Source organism: Pelodiscus sinensis, chromosome 1 (genome assembly GCF_049634645.1).
Source record: "Pelodiscus sinensis isolate JC-2024 chromosome 1, ASM4963464v1, whole genome shotgun sequence".
Taxonomy (NCBI): domain Eukaryota; kingdom Metazoa; phylum Chordata; order Testudines; family Trionychidae; genus Pelodiscus; species Pelodiscus sinensis.
Window position 1 is genome coordinate 194,647,150 of NC_134711.1, and position 24,913 is coordinate 194,672,062.

At 41.9% G+C, this 24,913-nt stretch overlaps 1 protein-coding gene across 10 annotated transcripts in view; it reads left to right on the forward strand.

Moving 5' to 3' along the window:
• CASK (calcium/calmodulin dependent serine protein kinase) overlaps positions 1 to 24,913 on the forward strand; it is a 363,612-nt gene that overhangs the window by 288,985 nt on the left and 49,714 nt on the right. For all 10 annotated transcript variants that reach the window (XM_075912872.1, XM_075912888.1, XM_075912881.1 and 7 more), the window contains 3 exons: positions 8,768 to 8,956; positions 10,119 to 10,197; positions 17,728 to 17,813. In XM_075912872.1, the coding sequence (XP_075768987.1) occupies positions 8,768 to 8,956; positions 10,119 to 10,197; positions 17,728 to 17,813 (354 nt within the window). The remainder of the gene's footprint in view (positions 1 to 8,767; positions 8,957 to 10,118; positions 10,198 to 17,727; positions 17,814 to 24,913) is intronic.

The window sequence follows — 24,913 nt, forward strand, 5'->3', positions numbered from 1 at the left end:
TATCTGTGTCCCAGTGGACAGAAGTCAGTATTCCTCACAGGAAACGAGCAAAAATTATAATTAAATATTTAAACTAGCTGTAATTCATTCGTTAGATAACTAGAATTTGTAATTTTAGTCCCTGTCTTATGGTTTTAAATCTGCAATTTGGTTTTAATTTATAGATAAATGACTATACTCTGAGATTTTTAAAGAGCTATTATAAATAATTATGGGATACTCTTTGGCTAATGATATTAAAATCCGCCTCCTTCCCCCCCTCCCCCAGCCATCCTTCTCCCTTCTCTCCCCCCCAAGGCCCTTCTCCCTCCCCGCCACCAGGGAGGCCAAAACCACGAGAGCTCCAGCTCTCCCCCTGCCTACTGGGTAGGATCGGGGCCACAGCCCCAGCTCTCCACATGGCCCTTAGGGAGGGCCAGGCTGGGAGTGGGTGGGGCTTGGCTCCTATGGACACAGATGATGTGGTGATGTCATTCTGTTGTCCCGCAGGAACGTTTTTTTTTTATATAAAACAAAAGACAGGACTATGCAGCACTTTAAAGACTAACAAGATGGTTTATTAGGTGATGAGCTTTCCGCAACAATGCACAGACTGACATGATTCACAAACGACAACAAGCGACACACAGTCTCAGCCGTGCTGAACACTATGCTATCCAGAGTCTCAAAAACAACCCGGACATTATAATCCAAACCAGCTGACAAAGGGGGTGCTGTGGTCATTATGAATAAGGCCGACTATAAGCAGGAGGCAACCAGACAACTCTCTGACACCACATTTTACAAACCTCTCTCCTCTGATCCCACCAAAAGAAACTACACTGTCTCCTTAAAGACCTCTCTACATCTACTCTGGACCAAATCTACACAGAAACACCTTCTGAACCCCGACCAGGATTGTTCTATCTGCTTCCCAAAATCCATAAACCTGGACACCCCGGATGTCCCATCATCTCAGGTATCGGCACGCTCACTACTGGTTTATCCAGCTATGTAGACTCTCTTCTCAAACCCTACTCAACCAACACTCCCAGCTATCTCTGAGATACTACTGACTTCCTAAAGAAACTACAAAACATTGATAACCTCCCCGATAACACCATTCTTGCTACCATGGATGTAGAAGCACTATACACCAACATCCCACATAAAGACGGATTACAAGCAATTAGAAACACTATCCCAGAGGACACCACTGCCAATCTGACACCAGACCTATGTAACTTTGTTCTCACCCACAATTATTTCCAGTTTGAGGACAACTTATACCTCCAGATCAGCAGCACAGCCATGGATACACGCATGGCCCCACAATACGCTAACATCTTTATGGCTGACTTAGAACAATGTTTCCTCAGATCCCATCCCCTCTTACCCCTTCTCTACTTATGCTACATCGATGACATCTTTATGATCTGGACCCATTGCCAAGAAACACTGGAGACATTCCACAGAGATTTTAACAACCTACACCCCACCATCAATCTCAGCCTGGACCATTCTACACGAGAGATCCATTTCCTGAATACTGCAGTACAAATCACCAATGGTAAATTAGATACCACTCTCTACAGAAAACCCACCGACTCATACAGTTACCTTCATGCCTCCAGCTCCCATCCAGAACACACCATACGATCCATCGTGTACAGCCAAGCCCTTCGATACAATCGCATCTTCTCTAATTCCACAGAGACCAGAAACTTCAGGATCTCTACCAAGCATTTATAAACCTTAACTACCCACCCGGAGAAATAAAAAAACAAATTGAAAGAGCCAGACGAATACCCAGAAACCATCTACTTCAAGACAGACCCAAGAAAACCAACAATAGAACACCACTTGTCATCACCTACAGCCCCCAACTTAAACCTGTCCAACACATTATCAATAAACTACAACCTATACTGGAACAGGATACTAAACTCCAAGAGGCTCTGGGAGACAAAACCATAGTGTCCTATAGACAACCACCTAACCTCAAAATGATTCTTACCAACAACCACAGGACATACCCCACTAACACCAACCCTGGAACTTTTCCTGGCAACAAAACCCATTGCCAGCTTTGTCCACATATTCACTCTACTTATACCATTATTAGACCTAACCAATTGAGTTATAAGATCAAGAACACATATTCCTGCTCATCCAGAAATATAATTTATGCTAACATGTGCCGACAATGTCCGTCTATGTACATTGAACAAACGTCTCAGACACTTCGCCAAAGAATCAATGCACACAAAACAGATATTAGACAGGATCACAAAGAAAAAACAGTTTCTTGCCATTTCAACCGGAAAGGGCATTGTCTCAACGACCTGATTACCTGCATCCTGCTTCAAAGACCTTTTAACACCAGACTTGAAAGAGAATCCTCTGAACTGTCATTCATGCTTAAATTTGACACTTTACATCTAGTTCTTAACAAGGACGCTAATTACCTTACCCATTACAAAGATAGCTTCACCAATTATCACCTCTAATATCATTAGCTCACAGACATTTACCTCCCCTTCCCCATTCCCCCTTCTGTTCTGAAATTTGATTTGTCCTTTTCATATGTGTTCATTTTTTTTCATTGTATAGTAAACTTCCGATAATCCGGCACCTTTAGGACCCAGGGGGTGCTGAATTATCAGATATGCTGGACTACCAGAAGGGGGGGCTATGAGGGGTCTGGAGTGGGGTGGGAGGGGATGCCACCCCAGACCCCTCATAGGCCCCCCTTACGATAGTCTGGCTCTGCCCCAGGCGTCCCTGATTCAGCCACTGCTGGTCAGTTTCAGCAGCAGCTGAATGGGGGAAGCCTGTCCGGCTGCCCCAGCACTTCCGGGTTCCTGATGGTGCCGGACCATCAGGAGTCCCGGAGCATTGGATGCTGGACTAATGGAGTTTTACTGTATTCCTTTTTGGTATATATGGTCGTGCCAATTTTCTTCCACAATTTGATCTGAGGAAGTGGGTCTTGCCCACAAAAGCTCATCACCTAATAAACCATCTTGATAGTCTTTAAAGTGCTCCATAGTCCTGTTTTTTGTTTCCGATCAATATGTGGAAGAAAATTGGCACAACCATATATACCAAAGTGATACAATCAAAAAAAAGTGAACACACATAAAATTGACGAATCAGAGTTAAGAACAGAGGAAGGGTGAGGGGGAAGGTTAGTGTCTGTGAGGTAATGACATTAGGGGTGATAAGTAGGGAAGCTATCTTTGTAATAGTCTCCTATAGACAACCACCTAGCCTCAGGATGATTCTTACCAACAACCACAGGACAAACCACACTAATACCAACCCTGGAACTTTCCCTTACAACAAACCCCGGTGCTAGCTTTGTCCACATATTTACTCTGCTGACACCATTATTGGACCTAACCATGCCAGTTACAAGATCAAGAGCACATATTCCTGTTCATCCAGAAATATAATTTATGCCATCATGTGCCTAAAGTGTTCGTCAGCTATGTATATTGGGACAAACTTCTCAGACACTTTGCCAAAGAATCAGTGCACATAAAACAGACATCAGGCTCTCTCTCAGAGAGAAAACTGTTGCTTGCCATTTTAACCAGACTGACCATTCTCTCAATGACCTTAAAACATGCATATTGCTTCAAAGAGATTTTAACTCCAGACTTCAAAGAGAAGCCTCAGAACTGTCATTCATGCTTAAATGTGACACTTTACGTATGGGTCTTAACAAAGATGCTAATTATCTCACCCATTACAAAGTTAGCTTCCCCAATTTTCACCCCTAATGTCATTACCTCACAGATACTAACCTCCCCTCCCCCCATCCCTCCTCTGTTCTTAAATCCGATTCATCAATTTTATGTGTTCACTTTTTTTATTTTATCACTTTGGTATGTATGGTCGTGCCAATTTTCTTCCACATATTGAGCTGAGAAAGTGGGTCTGGCCCACGAAAACTCATCACCTAATAAACTACCTTGTTAGTCTTTAAAGTGATGCATAGTCCTGTCTTTTGTTTCAGCTAGACCAGACTAACATGGCTGCATCTCTATCACTATTTTTTTATATATAGAGAGAGAGAATTGACGCACTGCCATGCTTGCTGATACTTGTTAGGTAATGGTGGAATGAGAGAACAAAATATCTGAAAATATATTAATTATTAACTCTGTGTGGGAGCAATGTAAGTAGAAATAACAACAGAACAAATGTAGATTGTAAAGCCTATTTACAGCGTGCTGCTAGGAATACTAGTAAGAAAATATATTCTAGTTGCTACAGCATTGCAGTCTAATGCACTGAGGGTAAGGACATATGCTGTAGTTAGGAGGGTCACATATCTTAAGCTAATGCGTACTTAAGTGGTAAACTTTAGGCTTATAAGCTTCATTGTCTGAACAAGGTGATACCAGAGTCAGTAATTTTTAACAGAGGCCAAAACTCTAAGCTAACAAAGATGAGTCAAAACTAGAGTGACTATCTGTCCCGTTTCTGCCCCATATTTAAGCTGTCTCCCAGGTGTCCTGACTTTTTTTTTTTAACGGGGGCAAAATGTCCCGTATTTGCATGCCCCTTTCTGGTCCTTGCGTTCCCTGGTCAGCACAGCTGCAGCAGCCTCCTATTTGTGGCTGGCAGTAAAGCAGGCACCAGCACGTAGTATGTGGAGTCAGGCAGGTTGCCAATGGAGAAACCAGGTAGTAGTTTCCCTCCCTGTGTGCATTTAAGGGGAGGGAAGTATGCCAGACTTTCAGCAACATGGGGCTGAAGCCACAACTGCTGGTGCCCCTCCCAGCCCCTGGGCTGAAACCCCCTTCTCTGGTATCCCCACCACTGGCTGCAGCCCTTGCTGTGGGTCTGAAGCCTTTTGCTGCTACCAAGTTCAGCCTGGCTCTTGGGCCTCCTCCACTCACTGCAGGGTTCAGTCCCCACCCTCATACCATTTCCACCCCTCCCTCCCCGCTGCAGGGCTGAAGACCTGAGCACTGGCAGCTCCCCCTACCCCATGCTGTGGGGCTGAAGCCCTGAGTGTCAGCATCCCCCTGCCCCCCTCCCCATTTTGGGCTAAAACCCTGAGCACCAGTACCCTCCCCCCCCCCTTGGTGTCCCGTATTGGGTATAGGGAAATATGGTCATCGGTATTGTCATGTGGTAAAGTACTGCTTTTTAACTTACTGCTCAATAAGACCCAATCCTGCAAAGACTTATGTTCATTCTTAACACTGAGCATTCCATGTCGGCCATTGTTTTTAAAAAATATTTCTTCTTTAAGTAATTGCTCATGTGCATTCCAATATGTGTGCACACACTGCATGCACAGTCATCGGAAGACTTTCCCCTAGCTGTACCCGTCGAGTCAGCTGTAGTGCCACCCTATGGTGATGCTTCATGGTCTCTTATATATATCCCTGCTGCCCCAACTCCTGCTTCAGTTACTTCTTTCCGCCAGTCACGGTTGTTGGAGCTTCAGACTCCTTGCTTAGCAAGTAGTTCTTCCCTAGCGCGTAGGCAGAGTTCTTTGTTGTGTAGATAAGATTGTTCTCAGTTAGGTAGGTAGTGTCTCGCCCTTCCCTCCTTTCCCCCTTCCCTTCCGCTATTTGCAAAGCCTGTGGGGCATGCAGCAGCCCCCAGGGTTTAAGCAATGTGTAAAGAGCAGGGCACATACGCCTACAGGTGATCCACATGTTGACCATTTGCAGTATCTTGGAGCAGGCCATCTTCAAGACAAGTGTGTAGCATCTGCAGGGGTTTCAAGCTCCTTACTAAAAGAGAGAGAGAGACCAGAGAGTTAAGTCACTGCTAATGGAGTCAGCACTTCAGCTCCATGACACAGATTCAACTCCCTTGGTGCATAGTGTGCCAGTCTCAGCACAGGACACTTTGGCACAGAGACAGGAGGTGCACCAGGACTGTTGGCACCAATCCCACGCATGTAATGCGAACTATTTGGCATGGCACCACTCCATTCGCCAATGCCTAAGAAGAAGGGAAAAGAACAACCGAGGACACTCTCCCTCCAGGAGCCCTAGTAAGGCTCCAGAGGCCTCCCACATGATGCCTAGAGCAGAGCAGTTAAGTCTCTGGAGCCGGTGAGTGGTGGAGGAAGCCTCTCATGCCCATCAAGACCTTCTTTGGTAGGTGGCCCAAAATCTTACCCTCCAAGTGGAGGAGGCTGGTGGAAGTTCTCCTGCCTGAGGGCCATTCTTCCTATTATCAATACCATCTCAGATGACCACCAAGATCTTGTGACAGTCACTTACATCCATTGTGCCAGCGGCCTAGGGTATGGAAAGCTGCAAACACCTTTTCACTCCACCTATGCCCCTGTCTCCCAGGATACTCAAAATGGAACAATATCCATTCCATAGAAAGCCAAATTCCCAAATTAGTTTTAAAACTAAAGAAGTTGTCTTAAAAGTTTATAAATGCTTTTTTATAGTAGTGCCTGTTAAAAAGCGGTATGGTCTTTTAAGAACAAGTATAGGGTTTTGCAGGTAGCCAGAAAATCCCAGCCATTGTCTTGGATTCACTCCTAAGAAACAAGTTTTGCATTGATGCTTATTTTCAAATACTAACTCCTATTTAAATACAGAATATTCAGATGAACTTTTGTAATAAAAAACTAAACAGCCACAGCGATTTAGTCATCTGTCAGAATCAGAGATGCTAAGCTCAAGCTGTTGTGATTCATGGGACTTTCAACATGCAAGTTGTGGGTCTGTACATTTTTAAAGTGGTATCACTACATGCTTAACTAATAGAGTATTGTGGCGGGTCTGATACAGTGTCTAGTACCTTATACAGCAGTGCCAGGAGCAGACTTGCTTTTCAACCCTAATCCTGGTGGCACAAGCCCTGTGGGAAAGTAATCCAGTCCTTCTCTCCAGTCTTCAGCCACCTTTCGGATAATATTGTAGTAGTGCTAATTGGGTCAGAGGTAAATCCTGCCCAGGCTTTTGATAGAAAGTTATTTATAACACGGGTTCTTAAGAACAGTAAAGTTAAAAAAGCAAACATGAAATAAAGGTACTCTTCAAGACCATGAAAGATTTCCACAGGAGAAAAGAGGGAGAAGGAGGATGTCATGCAGTGTAAAAACCTGATACTGAATGTTCTTCAAGTACTAGAAAAATGTTTAGATTTTATTTAGATTGTATCCCCAGGTAAGTATTACACTTCTCACAGTTAAATGTGCTTAAGTGTCTTTGATACAGCGCCTGTAAGTAGTTAGAAAAGTAATTGATATGCTTATCAAGTACATTTTGATAAATGTAACCAACTGTATGTTACTCTATATAATACAGCTTGAAATGTAGAGAAAAATTGATGAATTAATAACTTGAGGAGTTTATTGTCTCAGGGCTGTGATTTTATCAGATTTCTCATACTGAATGGGATTGTGCTGCACTAGTTGAGATGAATAAAAAAAAATGGTTATGAAAGTAGTTAGTAGTTGAGTTAAAGCTATTTGTCCTGCCCTCTCCCTCAATATAGGACACTGTGCCAGATGTGGGGGTTGTCATTAGAATATATATAAAATAGAAATGGAGAAAACTTTCAGTGATCAAGTTTGTTTGTTTTTTCTCAGAGAAAGAGTGTTAAGCTCAAGTGTCTTGGCCCAATTCCATCTTGCATTGTTGTTTTACATACCTTTTCTCTTCCAGTTTCAAACAAATATACTGCTGATATTCACATCTTACCTTAAAGGTCTTGTGGTGGTATGCGTAGTCTAGGGATGTTAGCAAGTAGTCAACAACCCAATTAGCTTATGGAGTATCCACTACTCACTTCCCTCCCCCTTGCTGTGAGAGGCAGTGGAGGAAGGGGGAGACAGGAAACCGTGCTAGGGGGAACCAGCTTAAAAGTTGCCCTCTCCTCCCCCAGCACCATCTCCACAGTGCCACCTGCCCTGCCCCCACTGCCTCTGTCAGAGGTAGCAGGAGGGGATAGGGCCGAGGGTTGCCATGGGCAAAGGCTGCTCCTGTAGCAGCCCCTGTCTGCGGGAGTCCCAGCGGGGAGCTAGGCCCTGCCATTGCAGACAGGGGCTGCTGCCACCAAGCAACCCCTGATCACGGTGGTCCGGGCTGGCCACAAACAGGGGCTTCTGGACTCAGTGCTTTAGCTGGCTCCTGGAGCTACTACCCGCTGTGGCTCTGCAGAGTGGTCCTTATCGACTAATCATGTAGTTGATACAAATTGTATGGGCTACACAATTAACCAGATTACTAAGCTAAGGATATTAAATTGCAGTTAAGGTTTGCCTATTTCCATCCCAAAATTCACTTTTATTTCACTGTTGAAAGAAAGTGGTATCTGTACATGTGTGTGTCTAAGCTTTTCAGAACTGTGTGCCTAAAATAATATATCAACTCATGGAAATAGAAGCCTAAATAAAGGTGGACTGATTTTGAAAACTGGTGACCACCTGCACTTTGCACAGATTTTAGTGAAAGACTAGTCTAAATGCTGAGGACTTCTGAAAATCAAGTCATTCATCTTAGATAGATGAGTAAAGAGCCTAACCTAAGCACTGAAATTTACACACACTTACTGTAATCTTGTGTGTGTGTGTATATATATATATATATATATATATATATATATATATGTATATATATATATATATAGTGTTTAGGAATCCTTGGAGATGACAAGCCCTGTATAAATGTAAGAAAGTGATATCATGGGCTTGCTCTTGCTTCTGGGGAGAAATAGTAAACCTTCTGTTAAGAATGAGAAAAGGCAGCCGAGATTATGGAAATCTGACAATTTCTGTAACCTTCTGTAGGCCTTACTTCAAACTCATGATGTAGTGGCACATGAAGTTTACAGTGACGAAGCATTGAGAGTTACGCCTCCTCCCACCTCTCCATATTTAAACGGAGATTCTCCAGAGAGCGCCAACGGTGACATGGATATGGAGAATGTAACACGAGTGCGACTGGTACAGTTCCAGAAGAACACAGATGAACCAATGGTATGTAGGTGGTAGTACTGTTCTCTTAACCCTTTAGAGCAAAAGAGGTGACAAACTGTCTATCTTAGTAGTTTTCAACCCACGGGGTTTTACACAAACGTTGCACTGCTTTAACTGTATGAGTATAGGTGAAGTGTGGTACAACCTATGTAATGTGAAAACAATAATACCAGTTTAGAAGTGCTTCTACCAGTATAGCTATTCCCATATGGAAAGGGCAATACGCAGTACTGGTATAGTTACATAAATGTTAGAGACTGCACTGGTATATGTATTCTGATTAAAACAAACCACACCTTTAACTGATACAGTTATAGCAGCACAAAACCATTTTGTAGAGCTGACCTTGAAATGTAAAATAGTACTGGAGAGTTTGCAGTTTAATAAATTATTACATTTTAATAAGCCAGTGATTCTTATTGCTTGTTTATACAGCAGTTACAATCTTTAAGAACTATAACAGATATAAAGAAACCACGTTAGTGGAGTTGAGCAGTTTGACGCTCCAATTACATAAGTCCAAAAATAGATGCCCTATTACTATTCCATAAGGAAAAATGTATTTTGAATACACTTCTCTAAAACACTGTTATGCTGTATATTTTTTATTGATTAGCATAGACAGACTATGAAATATATTAAATTATTTTATGGATATACTATAGCCTGCATATTAAAAAATTGTGTCTTCATCTTATAAAAATCATTGTCTTTACATTTTGCTAAAATGCATCTATGTTATAACCAAATTTTATCAGTTTTTTAAAATGGGAAATTAGTATAAATAGTAAATGGAAAAACCTGTAAAAGAATATTACATTTCTGGAAAATAAATGGTATACTTTAATTTTTTTGATGGGCTTTGAAAAATAGCAAAGGAAGAAACTGTTTGTGTGTTGAGCATCTGGAGTATTTCCATAATGAGTTTTATGATGATATCTTGATCTCATGAATGCAACAGTGTATAAATTCCTAAACTAAAGGTGAAATTCTAGCCACTTTGAAGTCAATGGCAAAGCTCCCATTGATTTTGATAGGGCCAGAATTTCCTTCTAAAACATAGCTGCATCTCAAGCTTGCCGCAGAAGTGACCATTCTTAATGGTTAAAGGAACAGGTTGCTGAATATTTTTTCTTAATGATTTAACAATTTCTTTTACTAGGGAATCACTTTAAAAATGAATGAGCTGAACCATTGCATTGTTGCAAGAATTATGCATGGAGGAATGATTCACAGGCAAGGTAATCTTAGGACATAAATGGTTTTGTTCTCAAATTGGATTACTCCCATAATCAAATACATTTTGCATAGCAAGTAAGGACTTGATCCTAAAAATTATTGTTCCACACCAGTGGACCTGTGTCTGTATGGAGCCTCATTAATTTCACAGAGTCATCACTCAGATACAAGAGTCAGTTTTAGGAAGGGCACCCAAGTGTTTAATTTTGGCTTTAATACATAATGATGCAGACCATCTCAAGCTGCTTCTGCAGAATATCAGTTCTTAAGTGTATATAGTTTGGAAAAGTCATATAGATATAGATATAATTCTTTTCTAAAATTCTCAGAATAAGCATAACTTTTTTCTTGATATATTGAAAGTCTGTTCAGCAGAAATTTCAAATTTCTCCCATGAATTGTCACCAAACTTCTGAGACTCTTGGCAGTTTGACTGCTGAGGTACCTACATATGAATCTGGAACCAGAACTTTTCTTTCCCATGTAGCTTGTATCTTTGTTTTTGGCTTTCACTGCTCTGAGCTATTGCCAAACCTTTAAACCTGTGCCTGTTCCTCTTTTCCTTCCACTTTCATCCAGTATGCCCATATATATGTATATATATGTCAAAAGTAATTAATGACTGAGCTGAGAACTACCGACTCAGTAGTGAGCTAACCCTGGCAGACTGCAAGTTTGAGCTCTATCTCTAGGGAGGTTTCATGAAGTTCTCAATTTGAAAACTGTCATTTTGTGACCGTCATCAAATCTTTTTTCAATTTTTGTGAACCTGTACATTCTCTTAAAGGGAAACCATCAGTCTGAAATCTACTCAGAAAAGGATATTTTGCCTATAAAAGTCACAGTTACTTTTTTGTTATTGTCTTCTTTTGGAATCAATTAAATGGTAGCCTCCACCTTGTAGTAGCTAGGTTATTACTTTGTATAATAGACACTGCTACTTCCAAAATCGGGGGGATAGATTCTTTTCAAATTTTTATAGAATTTTCCACTGTGCCCATTAGAGAATGGACCCTTGCTATTTTTAAATTATTGTACGACATCAGGTATTTCAGAAATTTCTAGGAGGTATTTAAGCTTTTCTGTTTGTGCTTTATTTAACTTTGGAATGCTTCTGAGTATATTCATTAGTTTTGAAATGTTATTCTTTTCTGGGTCGTCTGCATATAAGTTCAGGTAAAATGCAGCAAATGCTTAAACATTTTCATTGCTTGTTCATTTATCTTAAATATCTTTTGGTGTTTTGCTCTGATTACCACTCTAGATGCTTGTTGCTTCCACAGTTGGTATTCCAGGAATCTGCTGACTTATTTGTTTATTCAAAATTTCTTTGTCAAATCTGATGAGTTGTCCAGTTTAGCAACTAAAATGTAAGTTGGCAGTAATTTCATGTGCTACACCAGCCTTTGATTCCCTTACCAATTCTTATGAATTTTACCATCATGTTTTATTATTTCTAAAAAGTATTTTTTTCTATTAATGCAAGGAAGAATGTAGGGCTTCCTAACTAAACAGGAAAACTTACAATACACAGAGGATTGTAAAATATTCAAAGTAAACAGACTAAAAAAGTAGCAAAGTATAATTATCCCCATTTTAAAGATAAAGACTTATGGTTTGGAAGCTGAAGTGATTTGCTCAAAATGAGTAAATGGCAGAACTGGAATTAATCTTGAGACTGTCTGACACACCATGATGCTCAGTGAGAGGCTTTTTAATAATAAATTAATCTCTGAAATAATTAAGATGTTGGATTCAGATTCTGAAATTTGAAGGAAATAAAATGATTAAATAGCTTCTTTGAAATGCTATATGAATTTGTATAGATTTGTATGTTCTCTTAGAGGGACACTATGAACTGGAAATGTAATTGCACTTGACATAAAAGATTAAAGGAACACTGTCAATTTAATAATTGCACTTCTATTTCAACTTTTATGTACCTGTTATTGTTACAAGGAATTTTTAAGATTACTAGACATGAAAGAGATTAGAAACAATGTTTACCTACCTTTTAAAGGGATTTGCAATGTCAACAGTGCTTTGAACAAGAAAATACTTATAGAAGTATTTACTAATGGGTTGTCCTAAAATAAAAGTGTTTCTATAAAGAATTACAATTTAGTTGCCAAAAAGTCTTTTGTCCTCTAGGGAACAACTTATATTTAGGTTTTTGTTTCTGTAGTCCCCATGGAACTTTTTTTTAATTAAAAGTAAATGTTATCTTAAAGTGGAGATTTTTCATTATGCATTACAGCAATAGCGAATTATTAACCAAATGTAACAGAAAAAATATCTGACTTCCTTATGAGCCTGATTAAATATTGGTGGTAGTCTCCTGTAATCAATGCATGTGATTGTATCACTTAATGTTCTGTCCCCCAAATAGTTTATTAGCTTCCATATATTCAGTATACGGCCAAATGATATGATTTATGTGCTCAATACATTCTTAATTTCCCTCTTGTCATTTTCCACGGCTGCATGTCTGTGTCGGGGTTTTTTTTGTTCAAGATTTGGCAATATAGCAAGTGAGCTAATTTTTGTGCTCTCACCTTTTCCTTTGTCCTTCATACCCAGTTTCCCAAGCAGGGTCAACCTGTGCAAAGATTTTCATCCTTGCTCCATGTGAACTGGTAATAACACCCCAGTTTCAATCTTTAAGAATTGTACCCTTTTGAGAGGAGTGCACAGATTGTATTTTAAATTGTTCCACAACGGCTTCTCTATGCTTGAGTGTTAACACAGAATACTTGTGGGCTTTACTCATCTTGAGAATATGTTTAGAGTCCTAATTGTGTGAATGCATGTTTCTTGCTTTGGCTGCAGTACAACTAGATTCCCTGGCAGTTTCAAATGTCCCATACCCAAATGTTTTTAGATTTTGTGCAGTTACATTTTTTGTTTTGGCACATTTATGTCAACAGATGTATTAATTTTAAATAGGAATTAGAGACCAGCGTGCTACTGCTGATCCAGGACACACATTTCCTGCAGAAAACATGGCACTGCAGGTTGATTATTCATATCCGTAAAAACATGATTTAATTTGGAGCTCCCACATATAGTTAAACCATGAATCTGTAAACACCCATGTCCTAGGAAAGCTAACAAAGCATTTTGTGAGCAAAGATGATTCTGTTATAAGAGCATGAATACGATTACATGGTGAAAAGAGATTACTGTAGTGTATGTACATGGACTATCTCCAGCTTTGCCAGCTGCAGAACTTTCCTGCAGCTGTAGAATTTACTTCCTTTGAGGAAACTGTTCCCTGTTCTGACCAGCAGAGCGAGGAGTTTCTCGTACTTTTGTACATATTGAGAGTGCAGACTAGCTGACAGTGGGCTCGTTTGGTAAAGGCAGAGAGAAAGAAGATTGCCAACCAATGGGTCCCTGTTGTTTACTATCATAGAAATATGTATATATTGCCATAGATGCTGGAAAACACAAATACAGCTGGTAAAACAGAAAAGCCCCCTACTCCTAAAAGCTTGCAGTAATATAGATAATCAACAAGGAGGCAGCAAAGGGAATGCTGAGAAGATGTGCACTAGGATTATGGGAACAATTAGGCTAGAAAGAAGGCACCACATAGTGATACCAGGAACAGCTTCTCCCATCAGAAAAATCTGTAGAAAGTGTCCACAAATGATAGAAGCCTCAAACCTTCCTCTCTCCCCAGTGACCCAGTCTGACCACTGCCTTTTCTTGTTCACCCCCTTCCCAATTTTCCCTTCTTCCACATACACCCTCCGCCTTCCCCCCCATCTCCCCTATTTATTTTGGTCCTAAACATCCAACACTCCTGTCAGCTGAAGAAGTGGGCTGTGCCCAAGAAAGCTCATGATACCATCTACATGTTTTGTTAGTCTATAAAGTGCTACCAGACTACTTGTTTTTTTCATTTTACCTGTACAGACTAACTTGGCTACCCCTCTGAAACTTCTTTCCCTTTCTCTCTATTAGCCAACCCATCTCTCCACCAAGACAAAAGAAGAGGTCTTTAAATCCTCTCTCAGCTACCCAGCTCCTACATACACTACCATTCAGATATGGATTGTCACTATTATCTTCCTCCACAGAGTAAAATAAATGTTAAGCATTCAAAAGAAGAGATTATATTTTACTGGATTATCAAAATTACTAGTCTGATGAGATTCATGATTGATTATAATTATTTTAATTTTTAATTGAATCAAAATCTGTGTTTGGATGTTTCCCAATGATGTTTTACACTGTTGCAGAAAATATAGTATGCCAAGGGATATTTTACATGATTGTGCCATAGCCATGAAGGTGTCTCCATGCAGAGCTTAGTTCCATCATAGTCCAGAACTCTAATTAATTTGGAATCAAATGTATTTTTGTAGAAGGTGTAAAGGGCTGAGAGAGCTTGCCAATGCTGAACTTATATAACTTTTTGTAAGAGGGCTAGGTCATCAGTTCATCAGCTGTGAGCTGTTTTCATTTGAAATTTAAATACAGAGCTACTTCATTCACAGACAGTAAAGTACTACCTGTGATGAATCCTGATTAATGTTCCCCCGAGGCAGGACAGAGGGATTGCACTGGAGTCCTCCCTGCCCCTTTTTGCTGTCAATAGCAAGCTCCTGGGGAATTGAGTAATTTTTTTTCTGTGGGATAGAGGACTTTCTCCTGAACAGATTAAAAATTTGAGTAATCCTGATCTGTGGCTTTCTGGGAGCTTTAGTGGACCAAGGGACCTTGTAGCAGTGTCACAGGCTATTGGCCAAAGGGTACTTAGACATTTTAGTTAAGCCAGGCATTCTTTTCTTTGTTCTAAAGCATGTGGTTTTGGAATTCAGTATTTCTGCCATTTCAAATCAGGCTGAATTTTAATACTCAGATTGTTAGCATGAATGCGTTGTTTTTTTTTCCAGTCAACAAGGTGATTTTTTCCAGTCAGCATGGTCAATGAGCAGAAACACTATTCGTAGCTTAGGTGATTTATTGCCAACGTCTATTTCCAGAATGGCTTCATTTTGAAAAATAGATTATCAGCTATTGGTTCTTTAAGCAAAACTAATTGTGTTTGTAAAATATTTGGAAAGGTATACTTGGCAAATAAATGTAGTTAATTAACAACACAAAGTAATCTAGTAACTGTCTGGTGAATGATGGACTTGCTACATCATAAACACTAGCAATTACAAAACTTTTACTGTATGATCTTTCACAATATGCACATTTTTCTTAGTATCCAAAGTTGCATTAGAATGGGCAGCATACTTGCACCATTGATTTCAATCAGACTTTGTATGATAAAAAATGTGTATAGTTATGCTCTGTAAAGAAAAAAGATATGTATAATAATTTTAAAATAATGATTTCTAGAGTAGAATTGTTCACTCTGAATTCCACTGCTTAGACACTAAGTCCTTACTTTAACGTTTTATTTTAATGTTGTACAGGTTGAACCTCTAAAATCCAGGATTCTCTGCTCCAGCAACATCCATGGTTCGGCAGGACCATGAATATTGCCAAACCAGAGAGCCCTGGCTGGCCAGGTTCAGAAGCACAGCCCAGGCTGGGCTGGGAATGTGTCAGCCGAAATGGTCAGGGCAGTGTGTGCGTGTGTGCTACATCCAAGTCTTCAACTGCTGAGACGCAAAGTCTCGTTGCAGTGGGCAGCCTAGGAGGCTGGAGGGCGCCCCGAAAAATAGTTTAAAGTCTGTGACTTGACTGCTAGGACCGGGGTCCTGTCGCAGAGGGCAGCCAACAGGCTCTCAGACGCCCCGGTGTGTGTGTGCGCTATACACCCGAGACTTCAACTGCTGAGACCAGGGTCCCTTGCAGCGGGCAACCTGGAGGAGGTTGACGGGCGCCCCAATGAGTTTATAGGGAGAGCTTATAACACCTCGGATTTTAGCTGCTAGGATACAGAAATCCCTTCGCAGCGGGCAGCCTGGGGAGGCTGAGAGGTGCCCCAATGGATCTGTCCCCTGGAAGCGACATGATCCAAAACGCCCAAGCTCTTCCTATACCTGTCCCTTTTGACCGGCTGAAGTTCTTTTGTTTGTGTTCGGTTCGGGTACAGCAGCACGGGTTCAAGTTAGAAGCTTGACACGCACTGGCTTATTTATAGGAGAAAGAAAGAGAAAAGAAATAAAGAAACTTGGTTCAGTGTATATATATATTTTATAAGTGAATGAGGGCACCCCACTTATTCCAAAGTTTATAGCTAAATCACCTTACCAAAGGCAGTTTACAATAGAAATGAAGCAGTTTGACTTAAGAAAACTATAATAAAGTAACTAAACTTACAACAGAGAGACAATTAGAGTGTACACATAAAGAAAACACGTTGCAGGTACAATTCTCACCCCTGCGTTCCAGACTTGGCATGGCCAGCGTCTTTCTCTCAATCCCTCGGGAAGAAGTAGGGCGAGGTTTGGCGTCCCACGGACCTCGGGAGACAATCAATACCTACCAGCAGGTGTAGGTGATTGGAGCTCAAATGGGGTGGGCAACTAAACCCTCTTTATACCCCTTGGGTCACATGGGCTTCTTCCTAGTCTTAAGTGGCCAATTAGGAAAAATGGCTTTGAACGCCAAGTTTCCCACGAAGGGTGCAAAGCATAATTCACACCTGGGAAGATGCAGACAATGGGCACCTCTGGTATGTGATGGGCGAAGATTCCTCTCCTGAGACAGTGCAGGCATGTCAATTACTGATACTAGCCATCACGGCGACGGGAGGCCTCCCAGTCGTCAGCTAGCCCATTTACTTTCTGGTTTCTGTTTATGGTAGAGTCAGGGACAGGCATCACACCTGCGTTCCCAGGGCATCAAAGGCTGACTGCCTTTCTCTTGCTCTCTGGGGGGGGGGGGGAACAAGATGAGGTTCGTGGAAAAACTAGATGGGGTTTGTGTCTGGCTACAGAATGGCACAGCCCCAATGGGACCTGCATGGTTGAGAGCACAGCCCTCGCTGGGCTAATGCAGTTGGAATCTCAGCCTCAGTTGGGGCTGGCATGGCACAGGAGCGCTGTCCTGGCTGGGGCTGGCAGCAGGGAGCGCAATCCTGGCCGGGGCTGGAGTCAGCTGGACATGCAGCCCAGGCCGGCACCGTAGCAGGGGGCGGGGAGGATAGCACAATGGTGGGGACGCAGCCCCAACTGGAAGCAGCAATAGGCGGCAGGGAGGGCTGCACCACCTGGGAGCAGAGCCTACAGCTGGGTAGGGAGCCTTGACCTCTCCTCATCCGGCAAAATCTGTAATTCTAGACAACTAAGATCCTAAGGGTTCTGGACCAGGGAGGTCCAACCTGTTTTGCCAATCTCTATTTGGGTTGAATACTGTTTCACAGTTCTATTATAAATGTACACATTGATTATTTGTCATCTGAAGAAGTGGATCTCGTCCACGAAAGCACATGATACTACCTATATATTTTGTTAGTTTCTAAGGTGCTATAGGATCATTGTTGTTTTTTAAGTTTTTTTGATTATGGACTAACACGCCTACCCCTCTGAGACACTGATTATTTGTTTTTGTTAATTCTGCAGGTACCCTCCATGTAGGAGATGAAATCAGAGAAATAAATGGAATCAGTGTAGCAAATCAAACAGTAGAACAACTTCAAAAAATGCTTGTAAGTGCCTAAATGCTTGTTGACATTGGCTGTTTAATATTTTTAAATAAGCAACAATAATGATCCTTTTTTTCTTTTAACAAAGTCTCTCTAAATCACAGCACTCTCCATTTTCCTTCCATTCTTCATAGCTTACCTGATCTCCCAACACAATCCCTTTCCTCATTCTACATTCCCTATTCCTCCCCAAAATATCACCTAACCAATTAAGCTATGCTCTAGCAAACCACAGATGTATCCAGGGTTTCTTCCACTGTGCCTTTTGTGCATGGAACAATCTCCTTGAACTAATCCATCAGACACATTTTTATGATGCCTCTAAATAATCACAAAGTGTTCGAGTAAATCGAACATGGGGCAAATTGCTGATACACATAGATCCATACGTATTACCAGAGACAGTCTGTTATAACACAAAGAAAAGGACATATTTTAAAATTGTCTATTATATTGTCTCCATTTCCCTCAGGTGACATACGTATGTCACCTAGCATACGTATGTCACCTGTCAGCTAAAATTATAAATTCTTCAGGATCAGGAATTGTCTGCTTCTGTACAGCGCCAAGCACAATGAGTGTTCCTTTTTTGACTTTATTTATAATAACATTTCAAAACCCTGTTGTAAGCAGCATAAGATAAAGCAAAAGATTGTATTATCTTTATTATTTTCTCTGCCCTCATAGCTACAGAGGTAATTAATGATCATAAAATTATCCAAACTTTTCCAAACTTTTAAAAATTCCCTGGGGTATTTGTCTCCAAGACTTTTTTTCAAAAGTGAACTTCAGAGACTTGACTCTAATCTCAAAATAGTATAAAATATTTGTATTTTTTTTAAATAGCCTGCCCATTGATTTTAATTTAAAATTTAATCACGTGACCCTTTGGTCTCATCACTTAGCACAGTAAAGTAAAAGGACTGAAAGATTTTTCACTATGCACTGCTTAGTTTTCAGTATGTAATTTATCTTGTTCTCATTGAAGATCTATTTCTTATTATTTCTACTTCTAGCAGAGTAAAAGGCATTTGTTATAATAACTGTGAATATTCCTATTTTGCAAGAATATGTCCTTATGGCTACTTCACCATAGGATGCGTGCACCTATGTGCATTCTCAACAGAAGATATGAATTCGAAGTGTCCAAGAGTCCATGCCTGCACATTTCATAGTTTTGCTGCTTCAGCGCAAAAGGCTTATTCAGAGGGTGGACCTGCTGCTACTGCAGTTCCTTCTCAACTGGCTATGACTTGATATGAAGCAACGGCATGACCATTGCTTCCAAGCACATATTCCCAGTTCTTTTAAAATTTTGCTTTATTTATTTTCTCTAGTATTTAGTTTAAATTTTGTTTATTTTCCCCTTTCCACAGATTTAGTATATTTTAGAGGGTTTCCAGCCACTACCTCCTTCCCAGTTTAGAACCAATTGTTTGGCTTTTGCCTACTCTGAGAGTACGATAAAAGCCCCAGGATTCATAGCCTTCTAGGCCTGCAGTAGGTATTTCCACTAGAGTACCAAGCTTTCTAGCTGTTTTCAGTGTCTCAGACTCTCATATCCAATTGAGTTTGAAGCTTCTTCTTTCAGAACACTCTTGCAGTCCTCGCTTTTCTGTCCTCTCTCTCCTTTTTACTTCAGCAGCTACTGAGGTTGTTTTGGAGACAAAGGACTCAGAGGGGAAAAAAAGCTTTCTTGTCCTAATAGAGCCTCCAGGAAAAGAGAGAAAATACCTCTTGGGAACTGAATCTGAGGAAATACCGTTTTCCAGGATGGATATCTCTAAGGATCCTACAGGCATCAGCACCAGGGCTTTGGCACTATAAACACCAGATTAATTTAGAAAGAAAAGTATTCACTATAGGGAACCAATTATTCCAGCACCAGCTAGGCATCAGACTCTTAGAAACCTTAAGGCTTGAAAGAAATCAAGGCACCGTTTTCTCCAGCACCATCTTCAGACAGCGTGCACTCAGTGGGCACTCAGAACATAGAGACATCACCTTGACAACCACTTCAGCACCATCTCAAATGAGGACCTGAGTAATATGCCTGGTCCATATATACCTTTTTGCAGCTCTCTGGCACCTGGAGGTTCTTATCTCAAAAGAATTTATCTGCGTCAGAGGAACAGGCATGCCCCTCTTGCAGATGCAAAGAGAAATTTCCCACTCATAAGTAGTACCATGTCAGCCATGCTCCTCTCCTCCCATATCAGCAGGTTACCCGATACATGTCCACCAGCGTCTCTGGCAATGTCCAGCGCCCCTTCTGGTTCTTCTGGAACTCTGAAATCTTGGTGCAGTGGGCAAGGACACACCACAGTCTAAAATGGGTCAGCAACCTTTTCAAACCAAAGAGCCAAATTACATCAAAATTCAGAGCAAGTGGTCAACAAAGAGCCGTATAAGAATGCCCATTTGCGTGACTGAAAATATACAATTTCCTATTAATGATAATTGACATCATGATTAATAATAGCATCAATGAAACATTGTACTCACACTTTATTTAATGGGACTTTTGCTACTGCATCTTTTCTCATTTTTTTTGAAGTTTACATTATAACTGGTCAAATACAACTTCACACATGCATTCAGGCTGTCTTCTGTCAATCTTATGGCAGGGAGCTTGGGATGTGCGGGTGCAGGAGTCTGGGTTGGAGTGTATGGGGGGTTCAGGGCAGGGGATTTGAGTGCATGGTGGACTCAGGGCTGGGGTGTGGGAGATGCAGGAGCGTTATGATGCTGCAGCCAGACGGGGGCTAGGTTCCAGTTGGAGGAGGCTTGTTGGCTAGGCTTTATTTTTAAATAAAGTAAAATATTATGTCCAACACAAAAGGTTTCAACATTGTCTTTATTTATGGCAAGAGATGGAACTTTTGTTGGGTCGGGGCCAATGACCCACAGAAAAATCAGTCAGGGACCACACAAGTGAAAAGCAAACAACAAAAACCCAACACCCCCCCTTATTATGTGGCCCCCAACTGAGATACCTCACTCCCCTGGTGCTCCAGCCCATGTGGGGGGGGGGGGGGGCAGGGAGGATTGAGGTTCTAGGTCTCATGCCAGATTAATTCTTGTGGGGTTCCAGGGTTAGTGGATTTTGTAGGGGCCTGCCAGGCTCTGGGGTTTGGCCAAAAATGAGGGGTCCAGTGTGCGGGACAGAACGGCCAGTGAGTGGGATAGGGATTGGGGGTGCAGGATCTGGATGAGAGGTAGGAGGCAGGAGCAGGCTGGGGTTGGGGTTTCTGACCGGGGAGGAGGGTGCAAGAGAAAGTTGTGGGTGGGTGTCTGGCCGGGGGGAGAGAGCAGGAGAAGGTTGTGGGTTGGTGTCTGGCCAGGGGGAGGGTGCAGAAGCAGGGTCTGGGCAGCACTTTTTTTTCCCCCTAGTGTCTGTAACAGGGTTTATTCATTATAATAGATGCAAGTCACTCCCTCATAACAGCCATCCACTGCTCACATGGGTCATGGATTAAGTTAGCAGCCCAAGGGCCAAGTGTGGAATGGAGGCCTTGCCTTGCCTTGCCTTGCCTTGCCTTGCCTTGCCTTGCCTTGCCTTGCCTTGCCAGGAGTCCTGCTGGCAGGTCCAGGCACGGATGGGAACTGGCCCACTCAGTCATACTTCTTGTACCTTTCCAGACTGGCCAGGATTCAGCCAGCTGGCACCAGGAAGAAGGTGCCCAGGCTGATGATGGACTCCAGCAGTCCTATGGGGCTGTCCAGCGGGCGCAAGTACATGGTGTATATGGGCAGAGCAAGATGGGGGGCGCAGCAGTAGGGACATGGCCTGGCAGCAGCGGGTCCTTCATGGCCAAGATAACATCCAGGTCTTGTTTTTGCGCCCAATGCTCAGCCTCCCTGTCCCAGGCATGGCCTCCCACTGCTCCATTGGCCACATTCTGGCCAATGGAACAGTGGGAAAAGCCTCTAGGCAGTACATCTTTTCCTCCAGCTGGGGGAGAGAAAGGGAGAATGTGCAGAGCCATTTGTGGCTCTGGCTTCTTCCCCATCACAAAGCAAGCCTCGGGGCTTTCTCCATCCTCCCACCCCCCGCAGGAAGCCAGCACTGGTTCCAGTCTGGCAGGGGGTGGCATGTCTGGATCACATGGAAAGAGGGAAGGGGGGACTAAGCTCAAGCTGTGAGCCATATTTGGCTCCTAAGTGAGCCATATGTGGCTTATGCTCCATAGATTGCCAACCCCTGTTCTAGAAGGTACCCCAGACACTCCAAAACCACATAACTGATACATATCCACAACCCTAGTGGACCTACTTGGAATCCCTGGACTGCCTATGTGGGGCAGTTCTATAGGGTGAGCCCACAACAGGCGATAAATGGAAGTTTCTCAGGTCTCAACAACCACAAGCACCACACCTGCAGTCACCAAATACTATGTGTTTCTCTGGTACAGAAGGAAGATCATGAGGAGGATCTACTAGCCTCCTGCAGAGGAGGAAATGTAATAGTCTCATAAATTCTCCTCCCTGGACAAGGCAGTGATGCTGTTTCCCCCCTTTTATGTGGACAATATTAGCTCATTGTCAAGCTATGATGGCAGATATGACTTTACTAGCTATGCAAAGTTTACTCATTTTATTAGCAATTTGCCATAGCACAGGAGGGAGAGATTCCAGACCCTCACTTCTGAAGGACAACTGATAGCCATGGCCTCTTTATAGGCTGTCTTCACTGATGATGATACAATTTCACAATCATTAGTTGTTTTGCGATGTGGATCATGGCTCCAATCATCCAGCCTACCCAGGAAGACCATGGTGGAAGACCTCCTTTTCGAAGCTGTTCAGCAACAATACTAGCACCTCCTTGTGTTCCCTCAGTAGTCAAGCTGGAGTCAGGAACCAGGGAACAGTGCTGGGATTATGAGTCACTTAGCAGTATCAAAGGTCAAACCAAAGTCAAGGAACAATGTCAAAGTCAAACAGGAGTCAGGGTTCAATACAGCAGCATGTCAGGACAGTTGCTCAGACAACTTCCTATGCCTGTTTCTGGCTTAAACAATGTATCTGAATGGATATCTCCTCTAATCAGTAGCTTCCTAGGCAGAGCCTCCTGTGGGCCAGGGTTCCACTAACCTTCTCCTATGCTAGTTCTGCAGACTTGTGGGTTGACTGTCATGGTCTGTGAACTGTTTGGGGACCAATGGGCCCATGTTCGAGACCCACAATCCTTCACATGTGCTATACCAGACCAGGGCCTCACTCTCTCTATTCTTACGTCCACTGCACTTAATTCACAAGATATTGATCAAACTACAATAAGAACAGGTGAGAATTTGGTCCAGACAAATGAGGTGTTCAGATCTATTTCACCATTCTGTAGAGAAACCTTGTTGCCTCCCCCTCAGATTAGACCACATGAGATAGAACTTGGGCACCATAAGACATCCTCAGGCTTCTATTCCCAAACCTTATTGCCTGGTTCCTTAGTAGTTCTCAGCTTTAGAGTCAGACTGTTTAGCAGAGATACAATTTGTGCTCCTGAATAGTAGGAACCCTCTATTCCTAAAACTTACTTGCAGAAGTTTAAATGTTTCCTTTTATAGTGTTCCTGTCACTCTGTATCTGTATCTGAACCTCTTCCTTGATTATTTGTTGGAATTAAAAAAACAAGAACTATGAGTTTTGTCAAATACCTAGCAGCTATTTTGGCATCTAATTCACCTATCTGGGGCCTCTTGGCTATATTTCTCAAGAGTTTAGCACATCTCTTTCCATATAATTGGAATGCCACACTTCCATGGGATCTTAACTTGGTTCTCACTGTCTTAAGAAACTCTACACTCAAACCTCTGGGCACAAACCTTTAAGACCCTCTACCTGGTGGTCACTCCTTGGTTAGAAAGGTGGAAGAAGTTGTGGCACTTGTGGCTACTCACCTTGCTCTATCTTCTACCATAACAGGGTCACGCCATGCCCTGATTCTCTGTTCCTGAAGTTTAGTCAGATTTCCATATCAATCAGGATATTCATTTGCCATTATTCTTCCCCAAACCTCACTCCTTTAGCTTTTGCACATTAGACATTCAGAGAACACTAGTCTTCTGTCTTGACCCTTCATGGTTCCCCTAGACACTTTGCATCCTTTTCTGGAAGAATGAAGACAGTTGATATCAGAAATTACCAAAATGGGTTTCAAGTTGCAACATAACCTGCTGCAAAGTCATTGGGATCTAACAACACTACCCCAAATACCCTGGGTGACAGCACACCCTGCCAGGACTCAGTCCACATCTTCATCCTCCTCAAAAACATTCCTGTCACCAAAATTAGCAGTTCCTCAACTTGGTCCTCAGTTCACACATTCTCTAAACACTGTTATTCTACCTGTGTCCAAAATGTACACAATCTTTGGTGACATCATCTTCTACCGCATCTTGGATCCACCTCCTCCTCAGCATTCACCTCTATGTTGAGCTACTGTTTGGTAGTGACTGCGACAAAGACTATGGAGCACCCACAGGGACATATACTCAGAGAAGGAGAGGTCACTTATCTTTCAGTAACTTGAATTCTTCTAGAATGTTTTGTCCCTATAGGTACTCTACTCCCCTCTGCTGCAAAATCTCTGGCTCTATAGTTAAGAAGTAACTGGAGCTGTGCTAGGTCTGCTTCTCCCCCCTACAAGCCCTCACACAGAAGCATGAGGCCATGTAATGCAGAGGTGCAGCCCTGTGGAAACTGTTCATTCAAATCTCCAGACAAGAGCTCACAGGCATGCATTCCTCCTCTGATGGAGCATCCGTAGAGACAAAACATCTTCAACATCACAAATTATTGAAAAGTAAGCAGTACCTTTCAAATTATTAAAAAGTAAGTGGCAATAAAAGGGACCGCAACCACATTTTGGCCCCAGCACTTTTTTTTTCTTGACAAATTATTCCTAGTGGTTTGGTTTTTTGTTTTTTTTTTTTTGTTTGTTTTTTTTTTTAACAAAAAAAAGCACTGAAATTAAGTAAATTGATCAGGGAAAATTAATTTATTTTACAACAAAAGAATTATGTAAATCACAAGAAAATAGCTGAGGGAAATGGAAATGTGTACTCAAGTCTCATCTAAAAATACAGCTGTAATCTCTCGAC